Consider the following 25,042-nt stretch of genomic DNA (forward strand, 5'->3'; position numbering starts at 1 on the left):
ATTTTATCGGCCATTTCCTTCTGCCTTTGTTTCCCACCAAGGGTGTGGGTGTCTGGAACCAGAAAGCAAGCTAAGAGGCTGTAGAAGCTGGAGCAAAAGACCAGGGCCCACTTTTAAGTCTGTAACCAGCTGAGAAACTAGGTAATGGAGAGAAAGTGTAGGGAAAGGAAATTACAGGTAGCGGTGGAGAAGAGATGGCTTTGCCTGCTGGAAAGGCACCCCCACATGCACAAAGGATTCCTCTTCTGCCTCACAGTGTCCCCAGTCTCCCTTAATCCTCAGAACACACATAGTAACCACCACCCCCCTCCCCGGCTGCCAGGCTCCAGGGACAGCTGGTGATTTGTTCCTGCATTTCTTTTTTGGATAATTTATGCTTAGTACTTTAAAAAAAGTACTGAGTTGTGTAAAATGAAGAGTTAAATCCCTTTTCACTCATCTAGAAGTAGCGACTATGAATAGTTTCGTGAGTATTTCCCAGACTTTTTTTTTAAATATGCTTTTAAGTGTGGGGGCAGGGAGGGAGCACGCATGGGCGCATATGAGTGCGCATGTAATTTTTGTATAAGTGGAATCGTGCTGCTTTTTCATTTACTAGATCGTGGGCAGATTTTCCTGCCGGTACATACAGATTTACCTCATTCGTTGTAATGGCTGCTTTGTGCTTCACAGTCTGGGTGGACCATCATTTATTTAACCTATCCCCCATGGAAGGACATTATTTTGGTTGTTTTTCACAGCTGAATAATACTTTTTTTTTTAATTTTTTAAGTTTGTTTATTCTTTTTGAGGGAGAGAGAATGTCAAATACGCTCCATGCTATCGGTACAGAGCCCAACGTGGGACTCAAACCCGCAAACCGTGAGATCATGACCTGAGCCAAGACCAAGACTTGGATACTTAACCAACTGAGCCACCCAGGTGGCCCTGAATAATACATTTTTTTTTTAAGTTTGTTTACTTATTCTGGTGGGGGGACAGAGAGAGAGAGAGAGAGAGAGACAGGGACAGAGAACCCCAAGCAGGCTCTGTGATGCCAGCGCAGAGCCCAGTGCAGGACTCGAACCCACAAACTGTGAGATCATGACCTGAGCTGGAATCAAGAGTCGGATGCTCAACTGACAGAGCCACCCTGATGCCCCTTGAGCGATACATTTAAAAGAAAGTGTCACTCTGTGCTGCCTTACTCGCCAAGCCTTTGCTGTCGTGGTTTTAGTACTTGTGCCTTCTGTGGAAGAAAGAGCCCGGCGCGGGGCTCAAACTCACGGAGTGCGAGATCGTGACCTGAGCCAAAGTCAGCCGCTTAACCGACTGAGCCACCCAGGCGCCCCTTATTTTCGTTTTCTTTCTTTCTTTCTTTTTTAACGTTTATTTATTTTTGAGACAGAGAGAGACAGAGCATGAACGGGGGAGGGTCAGAGAGAGGGAGACACAGAATCTGAAACAGGCTCCAGGCTCTGAGCCTTCAGCCCAGAGCCCAACGCGGGGCTCGAACTCACGGACCGCGAGATCATGACCTGAGCCAAAGTCGGCCGCTCAACCGACTGAGCCACCCAGGCGCCCCTTATTTTCGTTTTCCTAAATGGGTAGTGTTGTGTTATAGTAAGAGGAGCTAAACACTGAGGGTCTGAAGTCTGGAGTTCTCATCCCCAGCTGGGCCATTCGTGACGGGCCTGGCTTTGCAGGAGGTCCCGCTCCAACCTGAGGGTCTTCGTCTGTAGGATGGCCTCTTCCGGGCTCGGCAAAGAGTAGAGGAGCCCACCCGGGGGGGAAGTGGCTTCAGAGTTGCCTCAGCTCTTCTCACGGACCTTCTGGGGCCCGACCCCCTCTCTCTCCTGTGTGCCTGGCTGAACACGAAAAGTAACCCTTTTCTCTTTTTGCCCAGGTTTCGGGTGGCATTTTGCACCTCAGGGACAACCACCCCAGCCGGCCGTGTGTTCTGGCTTACTTTGAGAAAACCATGCCCCAGAGTTTCAGGGGAATCTGCGCAATTATTACCGAGGTAGAAGGTGAAGCAGAGTTGCCGGCCCCAGCCCCTGATGGGAGGAATGCTGGCTCCCCTCTTCCCTCCAAGACACGGCTTCTAGGGGCGCCTGAGTGGCTCAGTCGGTTAAGCATCCGACTTCAGCTCGGGTCATGATCTCGCGGTTCATGAGTTCGAGCCCCGCGTCGGGCTCTGTGCTGACAGCTTGGAGCCTGGAGCCTGCTTTGGATTCTGTGTCTCCCTCTCTCTCTGCCCCTCCCCTGCTCATGCTCTCTCTCTCTCTCAAAAGTAGATAAACATTAAAAAAGAAATCAAAAGGCCAGAGGCACGACAACATGCAGCTTCTAGTGTTGACTGGAGGGGGGACAGAGGCTGCCTGAGCTCAGGCTTTGAGGGCCTGCCATTTGATTTAAGTGGCTGTCTCCACTGTCTCAGCAATGAAACAATAGACCCAATTAAGTGCATCTTCCGAGGAAGACCTGTTGGACCCCTTGGAAGGAACAAATGGGGAGATTAGAGAGGAGGAATCCACTGGGTCGTGAAGCAGAGGGAGGATGTCTCTGTGAGGACATCTGAGTTCAAGACAACGGCTGCCGTGGCCAGCTGTAGGAACCTCCCTGGCCCACCAGGTGGTTGAGAATTGCTCCCCTGCCAACACTCGGGAGAAAAGTCTAGACTAAAGTTGGGTCTTCTTCATTGTAACCTCCATTTCTGGGGTTCCTCTCACAGCGAGTGAAACACGTGCACAGAGAGGAAACTGGGGGTGGAGGCACGTGAAGAGATCTCAGGAGCCAGATCCCAACGCACACCTGTCATCCTGCCACTGGGTGGGGGCGGGGGGCGGGGCGTCCGCCCCCATGAAGCCAGAGGTTACGTAGGCCCTAGTCCCTTTCCCTCCTCACCCACCCCCCAAATCAAGAGACTTCCTGAAGTGGTGTATTATTTTTCCAGGGCTAACAATTACAAATTACCACAACTTGGTGGCTTGAAACGACAGAAATTTATGCTCTTATGGTTTTGGAGGCTAAAGTGCGAAATCAAGGTGCTACTGGGTTTGGTTTCTTCTGAAGGCTGTGAGGGGGAATCTGTTCCGTGCCTCTCTCCTCACTTCTGGTGGTGCCAGGAACCCTTGGCACCCTTGACTTGTAACTGTCACTCATCTGAGATCCTGATGGTTTCATCCACAGAGACTCCATTGCCAAACAAGGTCACATTCGCAGGTACAAGGCATTAGATCTTTGGGCATAACCTTCTTAGGGGCCACTCTTCAACCCACTATGGGGGGCTGGGGGGGGGGACGGGGGCGATAACACTGGGGTACGAATAAAAAATATATTTCACCAGAGATTACATTTCCTTCATTGGTTCTTCAGATTAATTTTAATGATCACATTGAAGAGTATGACAAGATATAGCCTCACAGATGTGTTTATCTGACAGTTGGAAATACATCTCAGGAGAAAGGGCAAAGCCAAGGATACTGATATGAAGGCACAGAAAGCAGGGAGAAGAGAATTAGAAGTTTCCTCATAGTTGTGACTTTCTGTGATTTCTTTAAAATAAAGAGAGGGGAGGAGGGGGAGGTGGTTAGTAAGAAAGGCCAAGAAATTCTGATGCATTCTCCAAGGTGGGTTTCACCACCCACACCATAAGAGGTCGGCCTTGAACGACCTCAGAGTTCTCTGAGCCAGAGCTCCAGGCTTCACGGAGTTCCAAAGGCTTTGTTCTAGGAGCTTCTTTTAGAACCCCGAGTGGTCGTCAGTTCTCCTGCCCCCGAGGTAGCTTTGGGTCACAAGAGATCCGATTCTGTCGTTTGACTTCGTTCAGTAGCTTACAGTTCAGCTCTCCCTCCAGCTGGGGCTGACTTACCTTGTTAGGTGAGTGTGAGCTCCCAGTGCAGGCCAGAAAAATAAAAGCCACGATCATTTAGAAGACACTCCCACCAAAGTCTTTCTCTCCTATTCCTGCCCCTCTTCTTTCTCTGCTCTTCTTTTTCTCCTTCCCACCCAACCCAGCCTTTGCTGGGTACCTACTGTTACCATGTTGTGGCCATGGGACCAAAAACATGAAGACGATACATTGTGTGTCTAGAAGAAACTCACAGGCTCATGAGCGGACCAGATCCAAAACTAGACATTTCTTTCTTTCTTTCTTTTTTTTTTTTATGTTTTATTTTGAGAGACGAGAGAGTAGGAGCCGGGAAGGGGCAGACAGAGAGAATTCCAAGCAGGCTCCACGCTGTCATGACCTTAGCTGAAATCAAGAATCAGTTGCTCAACTGACTGAGCCACCCAGGCACTCAAAAACAGACATTGCTGATGCAATCCAATCATTTTTTTGATGGAGATACTAATAATAATGAAAATTACCATTCACTGGCGTTTCTCCTGTGTGTCAGACTTTGTAAAAAACAGGCATTATGATCTCGTATAATCCTTACAAAACTCCCAATCTGTAGATAAGGAAATTGAGGCTCTGGAAGATTAAGTTGCCCAGTTAGTTAAGTATCAGGCCTGGCGCGTGAAGCCTTGTTTGCTGGGTTCCAGAGTCCATCCTTTAACCTCTGCTCAGGAGCACAGAGGGAGGAGCCCCATCCAGTGGGCAGGCGGGAATCTTGTCATTGGTCCGTGGGACTTAAAAATACGGTGTCACCTTTCATAAATCACAGAGTCAGGTGGTATCAGCAGGGCACATAACCCGAGTACAAATGTTACTGTCCTCTCCCCTTTTCTGGCCCTCACCTTTGTCCTCACTCTCTGTTGATCTGATTTACTTTCATGTGGGTTGACAGACTTATTTACCTTTTTGATCCCTTTGATTTTTTATTGACCCATTTGGCATCCATTTGCTCTTTTAAGGGCCATTTGCGGGCCAGAGCCTTGTCCAGAGCTCTGCGCCTGTGGAGACTCTGCCCCAACCGTGGGCTCCTGAATGGCAGCTCTTTCTGGGATGAGGACGGCTCCCAATAAATAAAAATGATCCGTGTGACATGCGGGGCTGAGCAGGGCTTTTAGCCACCCTTAAAATGCACTTCCTTCCACGGCTGATTCTTGGCCTTGGCCTTCATCAGCGGAGCAGAAGGTCACGAATGACTCGTCGTCGTGATCGAATCTTACAAATGTGAGGGGATTGTAATGAACACATCGGCATTGCTGGCATCAGAAAATCTCAAACCGCAGACCTAGTGCTGCAGATGATAAATGTTTCCTTCCGTGTGTGCTGCCTTCTCACAAATTGGGAGCTCTCGCGAGGTTGCCATGCAGAAGAAATGAAGCGCTCTGTAGCGGGGCCTCTACAGTGTGCAGGACGGAGGGCTGCTGGTCACTGGAAGGCTTGAGAGACCCGGCTTACGGCACCCTCCTTTCTGGGAACAGTCACAGATGCTCCCAAGTGGATGCTTCCCTGCCTCAAAGTGGCCCAAGGGGGGCATGTTAAAGCTCTGCGGGATCCAACAAGAATAGAGTTCTTTTATTGGGATGGCAGGAGGTGGGACTTCCTGGAAGAGGCAGTTTTGGGTACAGGTGTTGAAGGCTCTTTGAAGGCCACACTGAGAGAACGAGGTGTTCTTTGTGGACTTTTCAGTGTGTTAAACCAGGGAGGTGAGAGGGTAAAGGCACCCATTCAGAAACACTCTGTAGTCCATTTCAGATGGCGTCTGGGTACATTCAGGTGAGCAGTTGGGAAGGAAGAGGAAAAAGTAGATTGGCACTGTGCTGTAGACGGAATGTGTTCCCCCCGAATTCTCAGATTGAAATCCTGATCTTCAGTGGGAGGGAATTAGGAGGTGGGGCCTTTGGGAGGTGATTGGGTCAGGAGGATGGCACCCTCATGAATGGGATGAGCCCCCTCTCCAGAGAGAGTACCCTCGCCCTTTCCGCCATGTGAGGGCACAGCCAGAAGATGGCCGGGTATGAGCCAGAAAGACTGAATCTGCAGGCACCTTGATCCCAGACTTCCCAGCCTCCACATGGAGAAATAAATGTCTGTGTTTATAAGCTCCCTGATTTATGGTGTTCTGTTAGGGCAGCCTGAACGGACGGAGACACCCCACCACACTCTTTCTCCGTGTCCTGCCACATGGTCTCCTCAGAACTGTGTTGGGGAAGGATCTTTGTTCCTTCGGAGCAGTTGCCCCCGGTGGATCCCTGCCTCGGGGACAGCTATCTTTCTTGACACAGGCTTTATAAGAGCTTTCAGGTCCAAGGGCTTTCAATTTCCAGAAAAGAAAGACTGGATGAAAATTTTCCTTTTATGCCCTAAGAAAATCATGTCCTGAGAGACTAGCCAGCAGATCAGCATCTACTGATGGATCTCAAAGCCCCTTGCCACGCCGTCTTAGTGTCTGGACATGCCCCCGAGTGGGGGATTGGGGTCAGAAGGAAGGGGAGGTGGGGAGATAGGGATGCAGGCCCAGAGTTTCCAGCAAGAATGTCTTCCCCCGACCCCAGCATGTATTGGCGCCTCCAGCATCTACCTCAGTCTACGCCCCACCCTCGCCTCCGCCCTTGGGACCTCTATTTTGTACATTAGCATCTCTTCTTAGCCCTGTTTGCTGGGGAAGGGCCCCAATATCTGTGGAACTGATGAAGCAAGTTCAAGTCAGAACTAATCCAATTGTGCACAAGCCAGAGACCTGGAAATGACCAGAGCACCGTGTTAGGTGAGGCATTCTGTATGACAACACTCCCATGAAGGGGGATACCTGGTAATTTGTCACCACAAGGGCTATGTGTCCTGGCTCTCAACAAGGCAACCTTGCTGTCCTGTCCTTTGAGAGACAGTCCGTGGGCATGGAATAACAGTCAGTCTGTAATAATTTAGGCCCACCTCAAGGAAGTTGGTTCTGAAGTTGCCACAGCAAAATGAGATGCATGAATGGAACAATTTTTGGCTTCTTGGAATCCTTGGAACCGGTCCCTTCTCACTCCCAGCCTACTCCTGTCCAGCCCTCCCCCATTCCCATAAAAGGACGTGTAACAAGTAAGACGTTCTCATTGTAGGAATTTTGAAAAACGTAAAAAGAAAAGAAAGCAACATCCATAAACCCACCTCCCAGGGAAACCACTGTGAGCATCTTGTATTCTATTTGAAGCTTGCTTTTTTTTTTTTTTGTTTTAAACACGTGTTTCAATGTGAAACCCAAACTAATGCACTTCTGATGAAACTTGGGCTGGATGGGACAGAGGCTGGGGGCTTCTGGCTGTCAGTCGGATGGGGGAGGGCTCGGGTTCAGGATTTCTGCAGAGTCCTTCCTTTTGATTTCTTGTTTGTTTTAGGGAGTGGCTGAGGCTGAACTGGAACAGAACCTCAGCCGGACTTTCAAAAGCTTCTTCAGAGCAAGTGATGAGGTGAGGGTTGGGTGGGGATGGGGGTGGAGCTGGGAGCTGCAGAGGTACAAAGACCTCTGGAATGTAACCCTGGGAGGGGGCGGGGTTCTGGGGTATGGCAGGGTCTGGAAATGAGCAACTTGGCCTTCTTTCCTTTTTTTTTTTTTTTAAAGTTTATTCATTTTGCAAGAGACACAGACAGTGCAAGTGGGGAGGGACAGAGAGAAAATCCCAAGCAGGCTCCCCACTGTCAGTGCAAAGCCCCACATGGGTCTTGAACTCACGAACTATGAGATCGTGATCTGAGCCGAAATCAAGAGTCGGGTGCCTAACAGACTGAGCCACCCAGGCTCCCCAGCCTTCCACCAGGTGTAGTCAGGGTGACCGAGGTCCTCACTCTATCGGTCCCCTCATCACTGGGAAATGTTACGTCCTCCCTGTCACACACAGGTAGGGCTTTGAGACTAAAGATCAAAGAAGGGCTATAATGGCAACAGTTCAGAAATTATGCCATGACCTGCCGCTACCGGCTTCACATGCACAACTGTTTATCAAAGTCCCAAATCACTTGACATCACTAACCCTTGTCTTGGAAAGGGGCCCAGAATGCTTTCATTCCATAATCCCCACCTGCTGTCACTGTCTCCACTGTCGTTCAGTCAGTGCCGTGAGATGTCCCCACGTTTGCCGGCTCCTCTGCTGGTTCCCGCTGGCATCTTGCCCCTTTACATTTAGTTCAACTTCTTCCTTCCTGAAGGACCTTCTTTGGTAGTTGTCTCTGTAGGAGTCTGTTGAGAGTAAACAATTTTTTGGCCTGAGAATATTTCTGTTTTGCTTTTCAGTCTTGTAGAATAGTTCATGCAAATACAGAATTCCGGGTTGCCGGAGACCAGCTCCAGCAACCAGGGGTTCCCGCAGGAAGAACGGCGTCGGTGAAAATAAAACAAAACTAAAGTAAAAAACTAAAACCAAAATAAAAAACTAACATAAAAACAAAAAGTAAAAATGGGCACAGACAACAGCAGTGTGTTGAACCGGCCGATTTATTGTAGTAAACGTGGCATTATATATGCCAGTGATTTCCTTCTGGCATACGTCTTCTATGTTTTTCTAACATTACCTAATTTTGAAAATGTTCCTATGTGTAAACAACCTTTAAGAAATAACATGGTGATTTTCCCCTAACTTTCCCACATGCCCTTTGATTATAGGTTAATTTCTTACATTATTCCATTATGCACCTGCATTTATCTATAATCTACAAAGCATTTGCTTTGCTGTTCTCGTGAAAGGCCCTCCATTTCTCAACACCTCAAGTCGAAGGTGATGTTAGGGACATGACCTAACCACATGAGGCCAGAAGAACAATGTGTTTGCCTCCATCCTAGGTGCCAAAAAAGGGGCTGAAAAAGCCTTAGAAACCCATGCCTCATACATTCTCAGAGAGACAATGCACCTAGGAACTAATGAACCATGAGGTACCTTAACCAACTAGCTTCAGTCATCATCTGGAATGCCTCCGGGGGCCAGGTGGGCCTAAGGGTTGAAGTCACCTGTGCCCAGAGATACACTCCTTAGTTGCCGGAGTGAGGCTTTCAAAATCCGTACGTCTCTCCTTTACAGGCCCTCTTTGCTGGCAAATGTATGAGGCTATCCTTCCTGTAAGTAGAGGAGTCTCCATAGGGGATGGCAAGGGCTAAACGTAAGGCCGCACAATTTCTTGCGGAACCTTATTTTCTTCCCTAATGGTTCTTTTCCCAGGGGGCCTGCCGAGGGCAATTCCCCAACAGACAATACCCCAGGTAGTTTTAAGGCCAAATTACCTAAAAGCGGGAGTACAAGAAGCTTTGGGCTGCCTTGCAGTCACCAATCCGTCCACAGCCCGGGCTCTGCCGTCAGGCTGGGATAGCTCGGCTTCCAGCACCGGGTAGAAGCTTCTGTCATTGCTTATGAAAAATCAGCCTGAGGTCTGCCCTCTTGTATTCAGTGGTGTCTGATCTGCAGTTGAATACATCTTTGATGTTTTCTTTTTAATGTCGATGAACGGGGTTTTTGTTTTGTTTTTTTTGTATGAAAGTTGTATGTCGTTCTTTTTCAAATCGTTCTGATCTCTTATGATACAGTCTTATTCTATTCTTGTCTAGTTCCTTCTTTTATGTCTTTAGTGCTTAACATTAAGTATACTCATTTTTTCATTCTCTCTCTCTCTCTTCAAGTTCTATTATTTGATATTCTTGAAGACTCTTATTTTACCGTTTGCTATGTTTGCTGTCTCTTGCAATGGGGTGTGTGAGAGAGAGAGTTTTACCGTTTTGCTTTGTGAGCTCATCTTCAGCAGCACTGAATCTGCACCAGTCTGCTTCAGCTGGGATTGAGAAAAGACTGTCCTGTGCTTTCTCATTTGCTGCTTCTGCCTGGCATCCTGGTGACATTGCCAGCCTAGGCTCACTTTTCTTGTTGTTTACTTTGTGTCTTGGGGGGTTCCAGATCACGCAGATAGAGCAAACTCAAATCCAGACACCTCTGAAGGCAGGCCTACAGCCATGAGTTCCTCGGAGACCTTTTCATGGTTTCCTCTTAGAACCAAACTGAAATGGAACAATGCCCTTCACGTTTGCTCTGCATGGTGGGTGGATTTTTGTCTAGTCCACCCCTTAACTGAAGACTGCAGATTTACTGGATTCATAGTGGAGGGGCAGGGAGTATCTCTCTTTTTAATTTTGTTTAATGTTTATTTATTTATTTGGGGGAGGAGGAAGGGCAGAGAGAGAGAGAGAGACAGACAGAATCCTGAGCAAGGTCCACGCTGTCAGTGCAGAGCCCGACTCGGAGCCTGATCTCACAAACCATGAGATCATGACCTGAGCTGAAATCAAGAGTCAGACGCTTAACCAACTGAGCCACCCAGGCGCCCCAGAGAGTGTCTCATTTTTAACTTCCCGCCCGTCATAGATCTCAGGTCTCATCTCTTGTTCCCATTGGTTGTGTCAACCCGAGTTCTTACACTACCAAGACCTGCAGGCACCCAGGGGCAGCCTTGGCACAGAGCCGTGGCCGTTAGCCACGTCTGCTTTGACCCCTGAGGATGTGTCTCGCTCTCCTGGGAGTTTAGTATGTTTGTGTAACCTGATGGCACTTGTAGGTCTTTGGTTGTGACCGGGTTTACAGATGACCCGTTCCAGCATATTTCCTTTCTTCCCCCACGATGACATTTCTAACTCTCCTCCATACAGGCTTTTCTCTCCGTGAGCAGAGTCCGCGAAATGGGTAAGAGAGGTTCTTAGGAGGGAAGGGGGACGGGAGGATCACGGCAGGAATCAGCTAAATGTGACATGAGTGTCCATCTGACCTCTATGAGCAGACGCAGCCACCCACTAGCTCTGAACGGTGACTTGCTTAACATGGGTCCCCACTGGTGACTAGCGCTCACCCTAGCCCTGGGCTGACCACACGGCCTTGGGCCTTGGTTCCTTCCCCCAGGGGACTTTGGGCCCAAGGTCTTAAACAGCAAGAGCTTAGAGGACTCTTAAAGCTCATCAGGGTAATCCCACCTTCTGCTGATAAGGGACCAAGACCTAAGATAGGAACTGACCTTTGCAAGATCACCTGATGCACACAGGGCTGGAGCCGGAGTCAGGCTGGACCCCCAAGCCAGAACCCCTCTGTCATAATCCACTGGCCCTCCCTCCATCCCTGTACTGTGTTGCTGTCATTTCCAGTACTCCCACATGACAACCATCCTTGTTCTCCCTCCTGGCTGTATGTAAGTGAAGTGTCAGAGCCCAGAACTGTCTGGAGCTCATCCCGCGGCTCCCAGATCCAGCCCTGCTCCCACGGAACCTTGCCTTGCCAGTATGCACCTGTATTTTGATTAACGACAATGATCGTTGCCACTTGTTTGAGCACCTACTGTGTGCATCCAACACTGGCCCAGCCCCCTTTAGATATTTATGGTCCTCAGGACATCCTTTAAAAATCCCCTTGTTATCACTGTTCTACAGATGAGGAGAATGGAGCTCAGAAGAGTTAAGGAACTCATTCAGAGTGGCTAGGCTGGGCTTAAAGTCCTCCTACCCTGAAGGCCAAGGTCTTCTCACTGTTCAAGAACACCTTCTCCCTCCCACTCTCCCTCCCTCTCTCCCTCTCTTTCTTTCCTCTTTCATGCACCTGTTCATGCCTTCATTCCCAAGCATTGGGAGCCCACACTTGATGTGACGCAGGGCAGATATCCAGACGCACAGAGCATGGTCACTGCTCTCAGGGAGCCCACAGTCTCTTAGGGCAGCAGATAGCACTAGTAAAGTTAGGGGCTCTTCCAGAGATGCTGAATGAGACAGAAGCGCCAGCCCGGCGGGGGAGGCACTCTGATCGCATACCCCTGTGATATGTCTCGCAAAAGCCTGCCTCACCCAGTTCCTATCCCTTGGAGGCTTCAAGAGCCTGAAAATAGTGAGTCATCCCTCTTCAAGTGCCAACGTTAATAGCCCTTGTGACTGTCCTCTGTGAAATAGCAGTGGCCCCTGGGCTGCCCGTGGTCGTCACAAGGTCACCGTCATGGGGACCAGGGACTGCCAGGACACAGTGCACACCTCTGAAAACAAGATAGGATTCCACACTGTGCAAAGGACCGTGAGCACGCAGAAGGCAACAGAATGCCGGCTGCCTGCCCTGGATCTTCCTCCGGGCTGAGAGCAAAATCAGCACACATTTACGAGAGTTCTGAGAGTCAGTGGGGGTATCTAAAGTTAAACTATTTAGAAAAGGTGTAGTCTGGGGGAGAGGGTTGCTGGAAGGGCTGGTAGGTCCTGGGTAAACAGGAAATAGGGTCATCTTGGAGTTACTGTGAGTTTCTGAAGGAGAGGGACATGGTTTGTCCTGGAAGGGGAGGTCTGTGTGTGATATCATTCCAAGATGACAGGGCATGGATTTAGAGCTTGGAAGGAGATGGGCTCACTGTGGAGAAGGAGGAGAGAAAGAATGAAGGAAGGAGCATGAGAACCTTCCCTGTGAGTTCAGATGTGACATGAGAGGCAGTTGGGTGCCCACCGTCAGCTGGGAACACGCTGGAGTTAGAACTCAGGTGCCTGGCCCAGAGCTCCGAGAGCAGACAAGTGGCTTGTTGCAGGAGGACTCTTTGTGAGAACCCCAGAGGAGCCCAGCCTCAGCCACATCGTCACCGAGGAGGACATCCAGTTCTATGTGCAGCAGTTCAAGAAGTCTGGTTTCAGGTAAAGAGAACGGGGCCCCAAACTGCGAAGAGACATGATCAGCAAAGAGGGTTACAGGGTGAGGCCGGCCGTCCCCCTGCGAATGCTCGGCCAGCTTCTGCTTGAACCCCTCCAGTGTCAGGAGGCTCACTCCTGAAAATACTCCACCTGCTCTAGTTTGGGATAACTCAGTTTCCTCCCTCTTGTGCTTATGGGCCCCCTCAGAACAGACGGTTAAAAACATTTTTTTTTTCCATCATGAGCCCTGAAAGAAGCAGATGACAGCTCTGGGTTCTTTCTTCAGAAAAACACAAAAGCCTACATAAACACAGACGTTGCATACATCTTCAGGGGAGGGTTATAGACCTCTCAGGTTGTTGGGTTTTGCGTTTGTATTAAGGATTGGGAGAGTGTTCAGGGACAGCCCCTGGCCATCCTTACCTGTCCAGAGAGGCATCGTTGAGCTACCTCTCTACATCCCATTGGAAGGAGGGCACCTCCCGAAGTTTCTTTTCAGTAGGTTCCCTGGGGCAAGGGAGCAGCTTCTGGATGGTGAGAGCACTAAACGGAGCTCCCCGTGATCTAACCCAGCAGCCCCCCGAGAATGTGGGCCAGTTTCTGCATGTTTCCGGAAGCCCACTTCGGAGGCTGGCAGCCCTCTCAGCCGAGTCCTGAATGCCGGCACTAGGCCTTGCTCGTTAAAACATGGCAAGTGCGTCGGGCCACCAGACGTGACCCCTGGGCTCCGTCCTCTCCCCTCCCCTACAGAAACCTTTGCTCCCACTGGGAAGACCCGCTGTTCAGAGCTGGCTCCCGGTGGGGTCTATACCATAGTCATCTACTAAAAGTCTTCCTGTTTTTGTTCCCCTGATCGTCCCCACCCCCAGGGGTCCCCTAAACTGGTATCGAAACGTGGATGTAAACTGGAAGTGGGGCTGCACAGGTTTGGGACGAAAGGTAAGTGCTGGTTCAGCGTGGTTGCCCCCCCCACCCCACCCCACCCCGCCCTGGGCTTCTCATTGGCCCAGTTGATCTGCCCATTGGTCAGAGTTGGGGGGATGGGCAGGACAGACTGACTTGCTGTCCTCCTTTCTACCCTTCCCCTCCCTCCACTCAAGGGGGAAGTGAGTGCCTCGACTAGGGCTTTCACTGATGCTTTCCCTGAAATGGTAGAGGGTGGCATGCGGGCAGAGCAGGGGACTGTCCAGGTGCCCGCGGCATCCGTGTGGAAGGCCCACGTCTCCTGATGGCGCCCCAGGTCAGGGCAGATGGTCCAGGATGACTCCCAGAGGTGAGGAGGGTCACACAGAGCCCCCATTTCACAGAAGGAGCCTGAGGCACTTTCAGAGACACAGGCTTTAGCCTCTGGCTGTGTCACCTTTGTCCAAGTCCACCTGAGTCAAGCAGAAGGTGGGTTTCCAATCTCTGGGTCTGCAGAGGGAATACAGGTGTGCCCCACTTTTCTGAAGGATCGCTTTTACGAAAGACCTCCATTCAGAGCTGTTTTCGCTAACTGAAAGAAATCCAAAGAGGATTTTCACTTGTGGGAAAAAAAGCATCCAGCATCTCTTTTGCACCGACTCATTTTAGAGGCAGCACACAAGCGAGAGCGGCCCCGCCAAGCCCCTTCCCCAGGAACTCCCCTCAGCATCTCAGCATCAAGCCGCCATGGCCTTGAACTGTGTCTCTGAGCATCTGGGCTTTATGTTGGTCTGTTTTGTGTATCTGTTAGCAAGATGTTTCCATCAGAAATGCCTGAGAGGTTATTTGGAGGGTCTGGGAGTGTTCAAACACTTTTCCTTATACATTAGTGGTGATTGCTTCTTCACTTTACGCCACTTTGGCTTACAGGAGCCTTCACAGGAGTGCTCCACCTTTGGATAGCCGGGGAAACCTGTAACGGCATCCATAGTTTACATTCAAAACATTGAAAACCGGGGCGCCTGGGTGGCTCAGTCGGTTAAGCGTCTGACTCTTGATTGCAGCTCAGGTCATGATCTCACAGGTTCATGGGTTCGAACCCCATGTCGGCCTCCTCACACTAATGGTGTGGAGCCTGCTTGGGTTTCTCTCTCTCCCTCTCTCTCTTCCTTTCTCTCTCCCTCTCTCTCTCCCTCTCTGCCCTTCCCACGTACACTCTCTCAAAATAAATAAACAAACTTAAAAAGTTAAGAACCTATGGGAAATTGCATTTTCGCATTCCTCAGCTCACTCAGCCCTAGTTTTCTCATCAAGTCACTGGAAGTGAACACCCTCTACATGCTAGGCACTATGGTGGACCTTAGGGATACGATGGCAGATAAAATGCATGAGGCCCGTCAGGTGCCTGGGTGGCTTAGTCAGTTGAATGTCTGACTTGATTTCAGCTCAGGTCATGATCCCAGGGTCTTGGGATCGAGCCCCATGTTGGGCTCCGCACGGAGGGTGGAGCCTGCTTAAAATTCTCTCTCTCTCTCTCTCTCTCTCTCTCTCTCTCTCTCTCTCTCTCTGTCTCACTCAAAACAAAAGAAAACAAAACTAAAAACAGATGAGGTGCTGACCTCATGGGGTCAGGCAATAGAGCATGGAGCATAGTTAAGAGCACACTGGGCAGCAGGTTGGCCTGGGATCTAATCCCTGTGTGCCCTTGGGTAAGGCACTTATCCACTCTGTTCTCCGTTGCTACTTACGGGAATGACAGGAATAGTTCCTAGCACATAGTAGTAGTTCAGTGAAGGCCCATTATCTTTGACTCCCTCACCTGTGACTGACAAAAATGACAAAGCCATGGGTTGGTAGGCAAAATCTCTTGCAACTTGGAGGTGCATAATGGCAGAGTCTTTGGGAAGGTGAACCCCAATGGCGCTAACGTTGGAAACCCATTCTTCTACAGATACCTTTCAGATCTTCCTTCACCCCCACCTCCTCTCATGCCCCCACAACCAGTTTACATTTTGACTGGGAATATTCTGGAGTATATAGCAGCCTTAGGATTAGTTTCAGCAATAAAACCACTTTTTTGTTGGTGTTCATTCAACCTATTCCCTTTTTTTTTCTTATTTATTTATTTATTTAATCCAAGTTCATGAACACGTAGTATAATCATGGTTTCAGGAGTAGAACCTAGTGATTGATCACTTCTGTATAACACCCAGTGCTCATCACAAGTGCCCTCCTGAATGCCCATCACCCATTTAGCCCAGCCCCCCACCGAACACCCCAGCAGCAACCCTCAGTTCTCTGTGTTTAAGACTCTCTTATGGGTTGTCTCCATCTCTGTTTTTCTCTTACTTTTGCTTCCTTTCCCCTATGTTCATGTGTTTTCTTAAATTCCACAAATGAGTGAAATCATAAAATTGTCTTTCTCTGACTTCTTTCACTCAGCGTAATACACTCTAGTTCCATCATGTAGCAACAAAATCACTTTTGAACATCGCTGGTCCTTTATCATTTGGCAGTGAGAAGCATGCAGTTCTGTACATTGGTAAAAACCAGTAAAAGTCCCTTAACCAGGGACAAATCGAAGCTGTTTGACAATTATAATGGTGGAGGGAGAACAAAGAGGATAAATGGAGGCTTTCTCCACCCCACAGTGTCCTATCTGTCAGTAGATGAAAGTGAAGTCCTTTCTGCTGCCGCTCCTGTCGGGCTGATAACAGCTGTGCCTGACCCATTCACTTCCTGGATTCTTGGCTGACCTTTTAAAGCATCCACTTAATTCAAAGAAAAGGAATATTGATCTCTATCCAAGGCATCTTTCCTCCTTTCTGGTGCCATCTATTCCATTCTGTCAAAAACCAAAATTCAACTGAGTAAATCTGAAGATCCAATTGGCCTTATTAAAATGGCTCATGAAATTAGGCAGCATCCTTTCTAGCAAGTAGAGGGGTGCTCAAAGCAAAAGCGTTTTTCGGAAGGAGGGGTGGGGCGAGAAAGGTATAAGCAAAAGAAGAGAGACCATTTTTTCAGGCAAGGTCACGTTCCCTTAGGGGAAAGAGCAGGGGTCTTATGCACATTCCCCCAGCTTCCTATGGGGTAAGGGGAGAACCCGTGTGACAGATTACCTCCTTGGTGCTAATCAATAAATTCCTGCCTAACCAGCTAAGACATTTTTGGGGGAGGTTGAAACTGCAATTAGGTATTAAGCTCCAATTTAATGACTTGGCCTGGCCCAAGTGACACCGTGTGGGGCCTATGGTTTTCTTCTTACAGTTCTGTAAATACCAGACACACAGAGTGGGCCAGTAGAAGTGTTCTTACTTCTACGCACACATGCACACAAAACCCTTGTGGGTCACGACACTGCTGACTCTACTCGTCTTAGAAAAACCTAGTCTTACCCTCCTGTGTGTCTCTTAACACAAAACACTTCACGCTTCTGGTCACCAGATGTATGAGGGTTTTCCTCCACCGAGCAATTCTCTGCATCACCAAAATTCAATTCCGTTCTGACACTGTCTCCCTGGAGATAGCGTCGGATCCCACAGGTAAGGGCTGGGTCCTACAGGACTGCCCCCGCCCCCCTGCCGCCCCGCTTCAGATGCCAATCATAAGTCCAGGTGGTTACCTCTGCTTCTGGGGTTCCCGTGCCTCCCTCCTCAGGTTCGATTCATTTGCTAGGGTGGCTCCCACAACTCAGGGAGACACGTTTGCCAGTTTGTTAAAGTAGATGACAAAGGATTCAGATGAACAGCCAGATGGAGAGATGGTCTGGGAGGGGCCCAAGCACTTCTTGGGCTTCTGTCCCTGCGGAGTTGGGGTACATCACCCCTCCCACTGTAGATGTGTTGCCAGTGTGGAAGCTCCCCAAACCCCATCCTATTGGGGTTTTATGGATTTTAATGGAGGCTTACTCATGTAGGCACGATTAACTCCATTTCCAGCCCCTCTGTCCTCTCTAGAGAATGGGGGGTGGGGCTGAAAAGCCTAAGCTTCTGATCACCGCTCGGCTCGTCTTTGTGGTGACCAGTCCCATCCAGTCCCCACCCAGGAGCCCACCCAGAGTCCCCACAGTAGAAGAAAAGATACCCCTGGTCCTCTTATCACTTTGGAATTTACAAGGGTTTGAGGAACCCTGTGTCAGGCGAGGATGGGATCAAAAGACCAAATATTAGAACAAGAGATGCTCCTATCATTCTTATCACCTAGAAAAGTACAAGGGTTTCAGGAGCCCTGTGCCAGGAACAGGGGCAGAGACAAACCTATGTATTTTCTGTCATCTCACAGCATCATCTGAGATCCCCAGTAATAGTGCAAAACCTAGGGACACAAAGCCAGGACCACAGCAGCACCACAGGGGGTCTTTCTGGGGGATGTTAATCGTGGGGGAAGCCACAAAGCAGGGAAATGAAGTACCCTGTCCTTGTCCTGGGAGAGGGAAGGCCTCAGCTATGGAGGGGCACAAGAAGGGACCGTTCCGTCCCTTCTCTGCCTGCCTCTGCTTCCTGGTACCCTCCCCTAGATCCTGATTCCGGCTCTGATGGTGACCGCGGAGAAGGACGTCGTGCTCACTCCAGAGATGTCCAAGCATATGGAGGACTGGGTAAGCCAACAGTCCTGCACTGGGGCCATTGGTGCTTCCCGGGAGAGGGCGCAGGCCTCACGGAGGAAAGATGGCAGCTGGGGACACAGAGCCGGAGATCCAGTAAAGCACTTGATTCTTCGTCAGTAGGATCCCTGCCACCTCATAGGAGCAGCAGTTCTGACTGATGCGTTCCTTTCCCTGCACTGATGTAGCCTGTCATTTACTCTCGTGCTTTACTCACTCATGCATTCATTCATTCACTCATTCATTTCATGGGCTTTTACTGGGCACTTTTGTTAGCACAGTGCTAGATTCTGGGAAGGTAAGGGTGAATAAGACGCAGACCCCACCCTTGGGGAGCTCGCTGTCCTGCAGTTCATCCCAGACGCAGGAGAGAGGTGAAGAGGGCTCGGTAGGGAAGGAGGTCTTCACAGAGGTGCTGACCACTGCGTCTGGCCTTAGCGAACGACTGAGGCTTGCCCCGCAGAGAGAACAGAAGACAGGGTGAGAGGCAAGGAGCATGCAGGGCTTACTGCGAGAATGGTAGGAGCTCCATAAGACTGGAAGATTCTGCTGAGCCCACCGGGCCAGACCGCGCTTTGTAGGCCCATAGGCGTGAGCCATTGAAGGGGATTGACAGGTGACAAACCTACAGTTTGGAAGCTCACTCTGCCACAAGCATGGAGGTTGGTAGGGACTGGGGAGGCTTGCAGGTGGGGTGGCTGGGCTGGCTTATCGGATTCTGCCTAGCTAGCTCCCCGGAGCGGTCCGTCCACATTTGGCTGTGGCTTCGTTGGCATCATCAGGCACAGCAGACAGTGTGTAGGGTGGGATGCTGCCAAGGACACGCTTCTGGTGGGCCCTGGACCCAGCTGATGGAGGGGCTGAGGCCACGGGGCGGGGGGGTGGGGGGGGCGGGCCTCGTTTTCTCTAGCACCAACCCTTGAAGATTTCTGTAGAATTTCCAGTTCTTTGGCTGGCCCTTTCCCGCCCTGGCCACTGACTGCTAACCTCGCTGAGGCTTAGGCCCAGAAGGGGCCGTCCTCGCCTCTGGGAGGAAAGCCGCATTCCCCAGCCCCAAGCATTTTCTGCATCGGGTTGCACAGTTCAAGGCTCGTGTCGGGAGGGAGCCTGCATGTGCCAAGGGCGGTGCTGCTGCGCCCTCTCCCTCTTTGGGGCTTGCTACGGTGACCCACTGTGGGGGTTCAGGGTCCAAAAGAGGGGGACTCAGTCATGTCTGTGTGGCGAGAGCCGAACAACCAGGCGTTTTCCAGACAGTGAACAAGCTGCATCCTGATAATTCTAAAGAGAAGCAACTTGTTTCGATGAGTACAAACAAGTCAGCCCTGAATTTGAATCTTCACTCAGCCACTCTGTGTGACCTTGGATAGGTTACCTAGCTTCTCTGAGCCTTCATCTTACCCCATAGGATCACGGTCAAGGTTAGAGAAGGCAATGCACGTAGACTACCCGGCACATAGTAGGAGTTCAGTAAATGCCCATTCCTTTCTTAAATAATGCAAGGATTTTCGGGGAGGGTGGCCTGTGGGGAGCACTAACCTAAAACGAGAGCACTAACCTAAAACGAGAGCAGTAAGTGTTCTGCCACTTACTTTTCGGGGGGGGGGGGGAGGGGGTTTCTTCCAGATCCCCTACCTGAAAAGGGGACACATTATGGATTGCGGACACTGGACACAGATGGAGAAGTAAGGAGATGCGGCGGGGGTGGGGAGACCCCTGGGTGGGGGAGACTGGGACTTCCTGTTTACCTCCAATAAGGGCTTTCCTGGCCTTGCCATTCACTTCATCACCTCTGCTCTCACATGCCTGCGGTGAGTGGGTCCTGACAGGTGTGAATTGCCCTCTGTTTCCTTCCCAGGCCCACCGAGTTGAATCGGATCCTCATTGAGTGGCTGGAGACGGATGCCAGGGACCCACCAGTGGTCTCGAAGCTTTAGGGCATGGCGTGTGCCAGCCCCCCAGCAGGCCTGCAAGCCCTTCCTCTGCTGGGCTTGGAACCCAGAGGAAGTCTTTCCGGCACCTCTTGTAACCGGCAGCATCATTCCAAGGGGGTTTACTCTGCAGAGTGGTTTCCTTTAAATGAAGAGAGTCAAATCTGACATAATTTTAGATACAGGAAAAATCACATCTGATTCATTCTCCAGGTATAAAGGTGTTACTTTCTCTCTTAAGAGTGGCTTACAGTGTTCTATAGGCGACGAAACGGGATGGCCAGGGGTGATTTCTCTTTGACTAACCAATCACGGTTCGGCAGCAAAATCCGTTAATTTTGAAGCACATCAGCTGAGATTGGAACTCGTTGGTCTAATAAAGCTCAAACATTCCGTGAGGCTGGCGTTTGTGTTCTGGGAGGAAGGCAGAGCGAGGGTGGTAGTCCTGTCTGTCGCCTTTGAGTGAGTGTGTGTCCCTCTGTTCTTGAGTGTCTGAGGCACTGCGTGATCTAGAGCGGCGGTGTCCAGTGAAACGTTCTCTTTTTCTTTTATTTAAAACACTTTTTTTAACAGTTACTTATTTTTGAGAGAAAGAGCGTGAGCACAAGTGAGGGAGGGGCAGAGAGGTGACAGAGGATCCCAAGCAGCCTCCACGCTGTGAGTGCAGAGCTCGATGCGGGGCCCTAACTCACGAACCTCGAGATCATGACCTGAGCTGAGATCAAGCGTCAGCTGCTTAACCAACTGAGCCACCCAGGCGCCCCTGTGCAGTGGAACTTTCTGAGATGAGAGAAATGGTCTGTTCTGTGCTGTTGGACGGAGAAGCCGTCGGCCACGTGCAGCAGCCACATGCCCTCGACACAGTATGCTCACATACATGCACGTGGCCTGAGCCCTTGAATGCGGAAAATGAGCACGAGGAAGTGAATTTCTCCTTTAATTGTAATTAGTATAAACCTGAATGGTCACGTCTGGCAGCAGCTGCCATGCGTCTCAGAGCAGACCCAGAACTTCCCTCCAGCTGTACCTTCCCCAGCCACATCCAGAAGCTGCGTCTCACTGGATCTGTCCCCTCCAGTTGTGCCCCCCTGCCCCTCCCACTGACCGGCTCCAAGCCCAGAGCCTCTGGCTCAGAGCCCTGCAGCACGGCCTCCTAACTGGTCTCCCTGCACAGAGTCTGATCTGAACGTATCAGGGCCTCCCGCTGTCCCCAGATAAAGGCCCCTCACCCGCAGCCTGCCCTGATCACTCCCAGATTCCTAAATGCTCTCCAAAGTCACCACCCCTCAAGTCTCTGCATGCACCCTGCCAATTCTCCTTGACCCTGCACCCCGGTGTATGGGTCTTTTTGCTTGCAGGACTCCTGCCTGCCACCTCCTCCAGCAAGTCCCCGGAGTGGCCTGTGTGCCTTTTCTCCCTTCCCCAGAGACCGGTGTGCTCACAGGTGTATGTGCACCTCCCTCGCTGTCCATTCTATAGGGAGGGCTTGAGGGCAGAGGTGGTATCTTTAAGCTGAACTATGTGGAGTATAAATTAACCTGGCAAAAAAGGGTGTGTCTGTGTGTGTAGAAGGCAAGGGAAAGGTTAGAAACGTTAGCTGCTATCATTATTAAGTATGTCTGCATGCCTTAGAGCCTTCTATATATCACCTCTTCTTCCCATTTAACAGATGGGAAAGCTGAGGTTCCGGTAGCTTGCCCGAGGTCACTTGGTTGGTTGGAGGCAGAGCCTAGATTCAGGCTCACTCTGGTCCCAAAGGCTGAGGTCCTACCAAAAATCTCCTTTCTGAATCTGGAGTCAGATTCCCTGGACGAGACTCCCGATACGTCACTTTCTAATGTGTCACCTCAAGAAAGGCTTTCCTGTGCCTCAGTTTCCTCAGCTGTAAAGGGTGCATGAATAGTACCAGACTCAGGTGATTCTGAGTACCAAATCAGTTAACGGATGCAGGGACCTGGAACAGCACCGGGCACGAGGAAATGCTGTGGAAGTTTTAGCTGTAAGCTTTCCAGTTTATCCTAGGACAAGGCCTATGTGGGCTTTAAATTTCCAGCCACACCACCACCACCTCCTTCCTTTTGGATCTGAAAGTTAAAGGGCCCATTTAAAACGCAAATTAGTGGGCCGCCTGGGTGGCCCAGTCAGTCGAGCGTCAGACTTCGGCTCAGGTCATGATCTCGAAGTTCGTGGATTCAAGCCCTGTGTTGGGCTCAGAGCCTGTGACAACTCAGAGCCTGGAACCCGCTTGTGATTCTGTGTCTCCCTCTCTCTCTGCCCCTCCCCTGCTTGTGCTCTCTCTCAAGAATGGATAAATAAACATTAATTTTTTTTTAAATAATAAAATAAATGGCAAATTCGTGACCTGCGGAAATGACCATGTAAGCCAGATATGTTACTAAAACAGAGTATGTTCAATCTCAAATAAGGGTCAAATGACTCAGGTCCATAGATTTGCAACAAAAATATAACCGGTCATGCAAGATAGAGGGTCATAAAGGACCCTAGACTGGAAGAGTCTTCAGTTTATTCACGAAAACACTAGAAATATGTGTTTCCCCGCTGCCTTGGAGAGCTTTGGCCCACACATCAATCAGCTGCTTGTAGCTCTGGCAGCAAAGGGGACTGACCTCCTTAAGACAGATTTTTCAGATGCCGGTTTAAGTACAACTTGCTGGGAGTGTGTTCAAGTTCTTTTAATTATACAATGTATAACAAATACATTTGTAATAAATTTGTATTGACCTCTGCTAGGGGAACTAGCCTTCTCAGAGGCACAGCAGACCCTATATTCTCTGTTACACCCACGTATCAGTGGGGTCACGGAGCTCTCTCCGGAGGGGATTATGGTCGCTCACAAATTCTGTCCTCACCCTTAGTGGCTGTCAACTAGCAGTATCCAAGGTTCTCAGGAGAAATGTCTTCTGAGTCTGTTAGAATAGATGGGACAAAAAACTATTTCTGTCTCTCTTGGGGTCCAATGAACCCCTGGTGTTAGGCCTTGAAGTAACTCTAAGCCAGTCTGCATGTTGTTCACATCAACATTACCATAAGCACAAATACAAAACAGACAAATCGCTAGAATATCTAGGTCAGAACCTCAAAGGTTTATGCAACAGGAGTTGGGTGGGAAATACCATGCCTCGTGATTCAAAGGAATCCATCTGGCAACAAATGATAAAATATTTTCTTAGCAGTTGTAGAAGTTTCTCCCAAGTGTTGGCTACTGCACCCAGTTGTGAACTGTCTGCCCCATGAGACTGTAAGGCCTTTAGGACGGGCAACTACCTAGCTAGGTGCTCATCCTTGATCCTAACCCAACAGATGCCTGGCATTTTGTAGATGCCCATTCGATATTTGCTGAGTAAATAACAGAATGGAAGCACAGACGAATGGATGGATAAATGAGTGGATTTCAGATTCTTGATTTTGATGCCCTACTGGGTGACATGGATGGCCAATTGCATGACTGTTATCACTATGCCAAGACTTGATGGAATAAGACTGGGGGTGCCTGGCTGGCTCAGAGCATGTGACTGTTGATCTCAGGGTCATGAGTTCAAGCCCCCATGTTGCGTGTGGAGCCTATAAAAGAGACAGGAAGGCAGGGAGGGAGGGAGGAAGGAAGGGAGGGAGGAAGAAGGAAGGGGACTCATCTTCAAGACTCCTGGAATATCTGCTAATAGAACTAAATTCAGAAGGAGAAGCCCTCCTGGTTCTAGTCATCTATGAATCTTTGTTAGCATTCAGTGGGTGTCTGCTGCGTAAAATAGAAATGCAATACTTTTTTTAATAACACAGCTGAAGGACTTACAGTTACCGTGGAGGCTTCCAGCTTTGGTATTTATAAGGTATGAGTGGGATCCCTTTGTTGGTTTACTTAAGTACATTTTGTCGTATGTACATATAAGGGTTTTGAGTCTAGTACCTACTTTTGAAAGAATATCAATGACATTTATACTCCTGTGAGCTCACTTTTTTTTTTTCACTTTCACTGTGGTAAAATATACATTAAAATTTGCCATTTTAACTACTTTCAAGTACACAGTTCGGTGACATTAAATACACTCACTCTGTTTGCCACTCTCACCTCCACTCACCTCCGGATCTTTTTCATTGTCCCAAACTGAGACCCTACCCATTAAACACGAACCCTACTTCTCCCTCTCCCCAACCCATGGCAACCCATTACTTTGGGTCTCTATGAGTTTGACTACTCTAGCTAATTCATATAAGTGGAATCATACAGTATTTGTCTTTTTGTGACTGGCTTATTTCACTCAGTAGAAGATCCTCAAGGCGCATGTATGTTGTAGCGTGAGTCAGATATCCCTTCCTTTTTAAGGCTGAGCAATATTCCAGTCTGTGGAGATGCCACATTTTGTTTATCCGTTCATCTGTTGGTTGACACTTGATTGCTTCTACCTTTTTGGCTACTGTGAATAAATGCTGCCATGAACATGGTGTACAGATACCCCTTCGAGTCTCTGCTTTCTGTTCTTCTGAGTATATACCCAGAGGTAGAATTACTGGATCATGTGGTCCTTCTGTGTTTAATTTTTTGAGGCTCCACCATACTGTTTTCCACAGTGGCTGCACCAAACACGTAACAGCATTCCCATCGGCGATGCAGAAGGTTTCATTTTTTTTTTTAATTTTATTTATTTTTGAGAGAGTGTGTGACCGGGGTGGGGGGGGTGGTGCAGAGAGAGGAGAGGACAGAAGATCTGAAGCGGGCTCTGTGCTGACAGCAGAGAGCCTGCTGTGGGGCTCTAACTACTCACTAGCTGCAAGATCATGACCTGAGCCAAAGTTCGATGCTTAACCAACTAAGCCAGCCAGGCACCCCTTCTTTGCCCATTTTTAATTAATATTTGCTTTCATGTTGAGTTGCATGACTTCTTTATACATTGTGGATATTAATCCCTTGTAAGATATATGATTTACAGATATTTTCTCCCATGGGTCATAAACTCATTCTATTTTATTTATTATTTATTTATTTATTTATTTATTTATTTTTATTTTTATTTATTTATTATTTTTTTTAAGTAGGCTTCATGCCCAGCATA

At 49.3% G+C, this 25,042-nt stretch overlaps 1 protein-coding gene across 1 annotated transcript in view; it reads left to right on the forward strand.

Moving 5' to 3' along the window:
- The window catches only part of EPHX2 (epoxide hydrolase 2), a 77,283-nt gene extending 56,917 nt beyond the window's left edge, over positions 1-20,366 (forward strand). The window contains exons 13-19 of the mRNA XM_027070138.2: positions 7,261-7,332; positions 10,545-10,578; positions 12,437-12,539; positions 13,406-13,475; positions 17,959-18,039; positions 19,669-19,727; positions 19,901-20,366. Of these exons, the coding sequence (XP_026925939.1) occupies positions 7,261-7,332; positions 10,545-10,578; positions 12,437-12,539; positions 13,406-13,475; positions 17,959-18,039; positions 19,669-19,727; positions 19,901-19,979 (498 nt within the window). The 3' untranslated portion in view covers positions 19,980-20,366. The remainder of the gene's footprint in view (positions 1-7,260; positions 7,333-10,544; positions 10,579-12,436; positions 12,540-13,405; positions 13,476-17,958; positions 18,040-19,668; positions 19,728-19,900) is intronic.
- The last annotated feature ends 4,676 nt before the right edge of the window (positions 20,367-25,042 follow it).

Source organism: Acinonyx jubatus, chromosome B1, assembly GCF_027475565.1.
Source record: "Acinonyx jubatus isolate Ajub_Pintada_27869175 chromosome B1, VMU_Ajub_asm_v1.0, whole genome shotgun sequence".
NCBI classification, from domain to species: Eukaryota; Metazoa; Chordata; class Mammalia; order Carnivora; family Felidae; genus Acinonyx; species Acinonyx jubatus.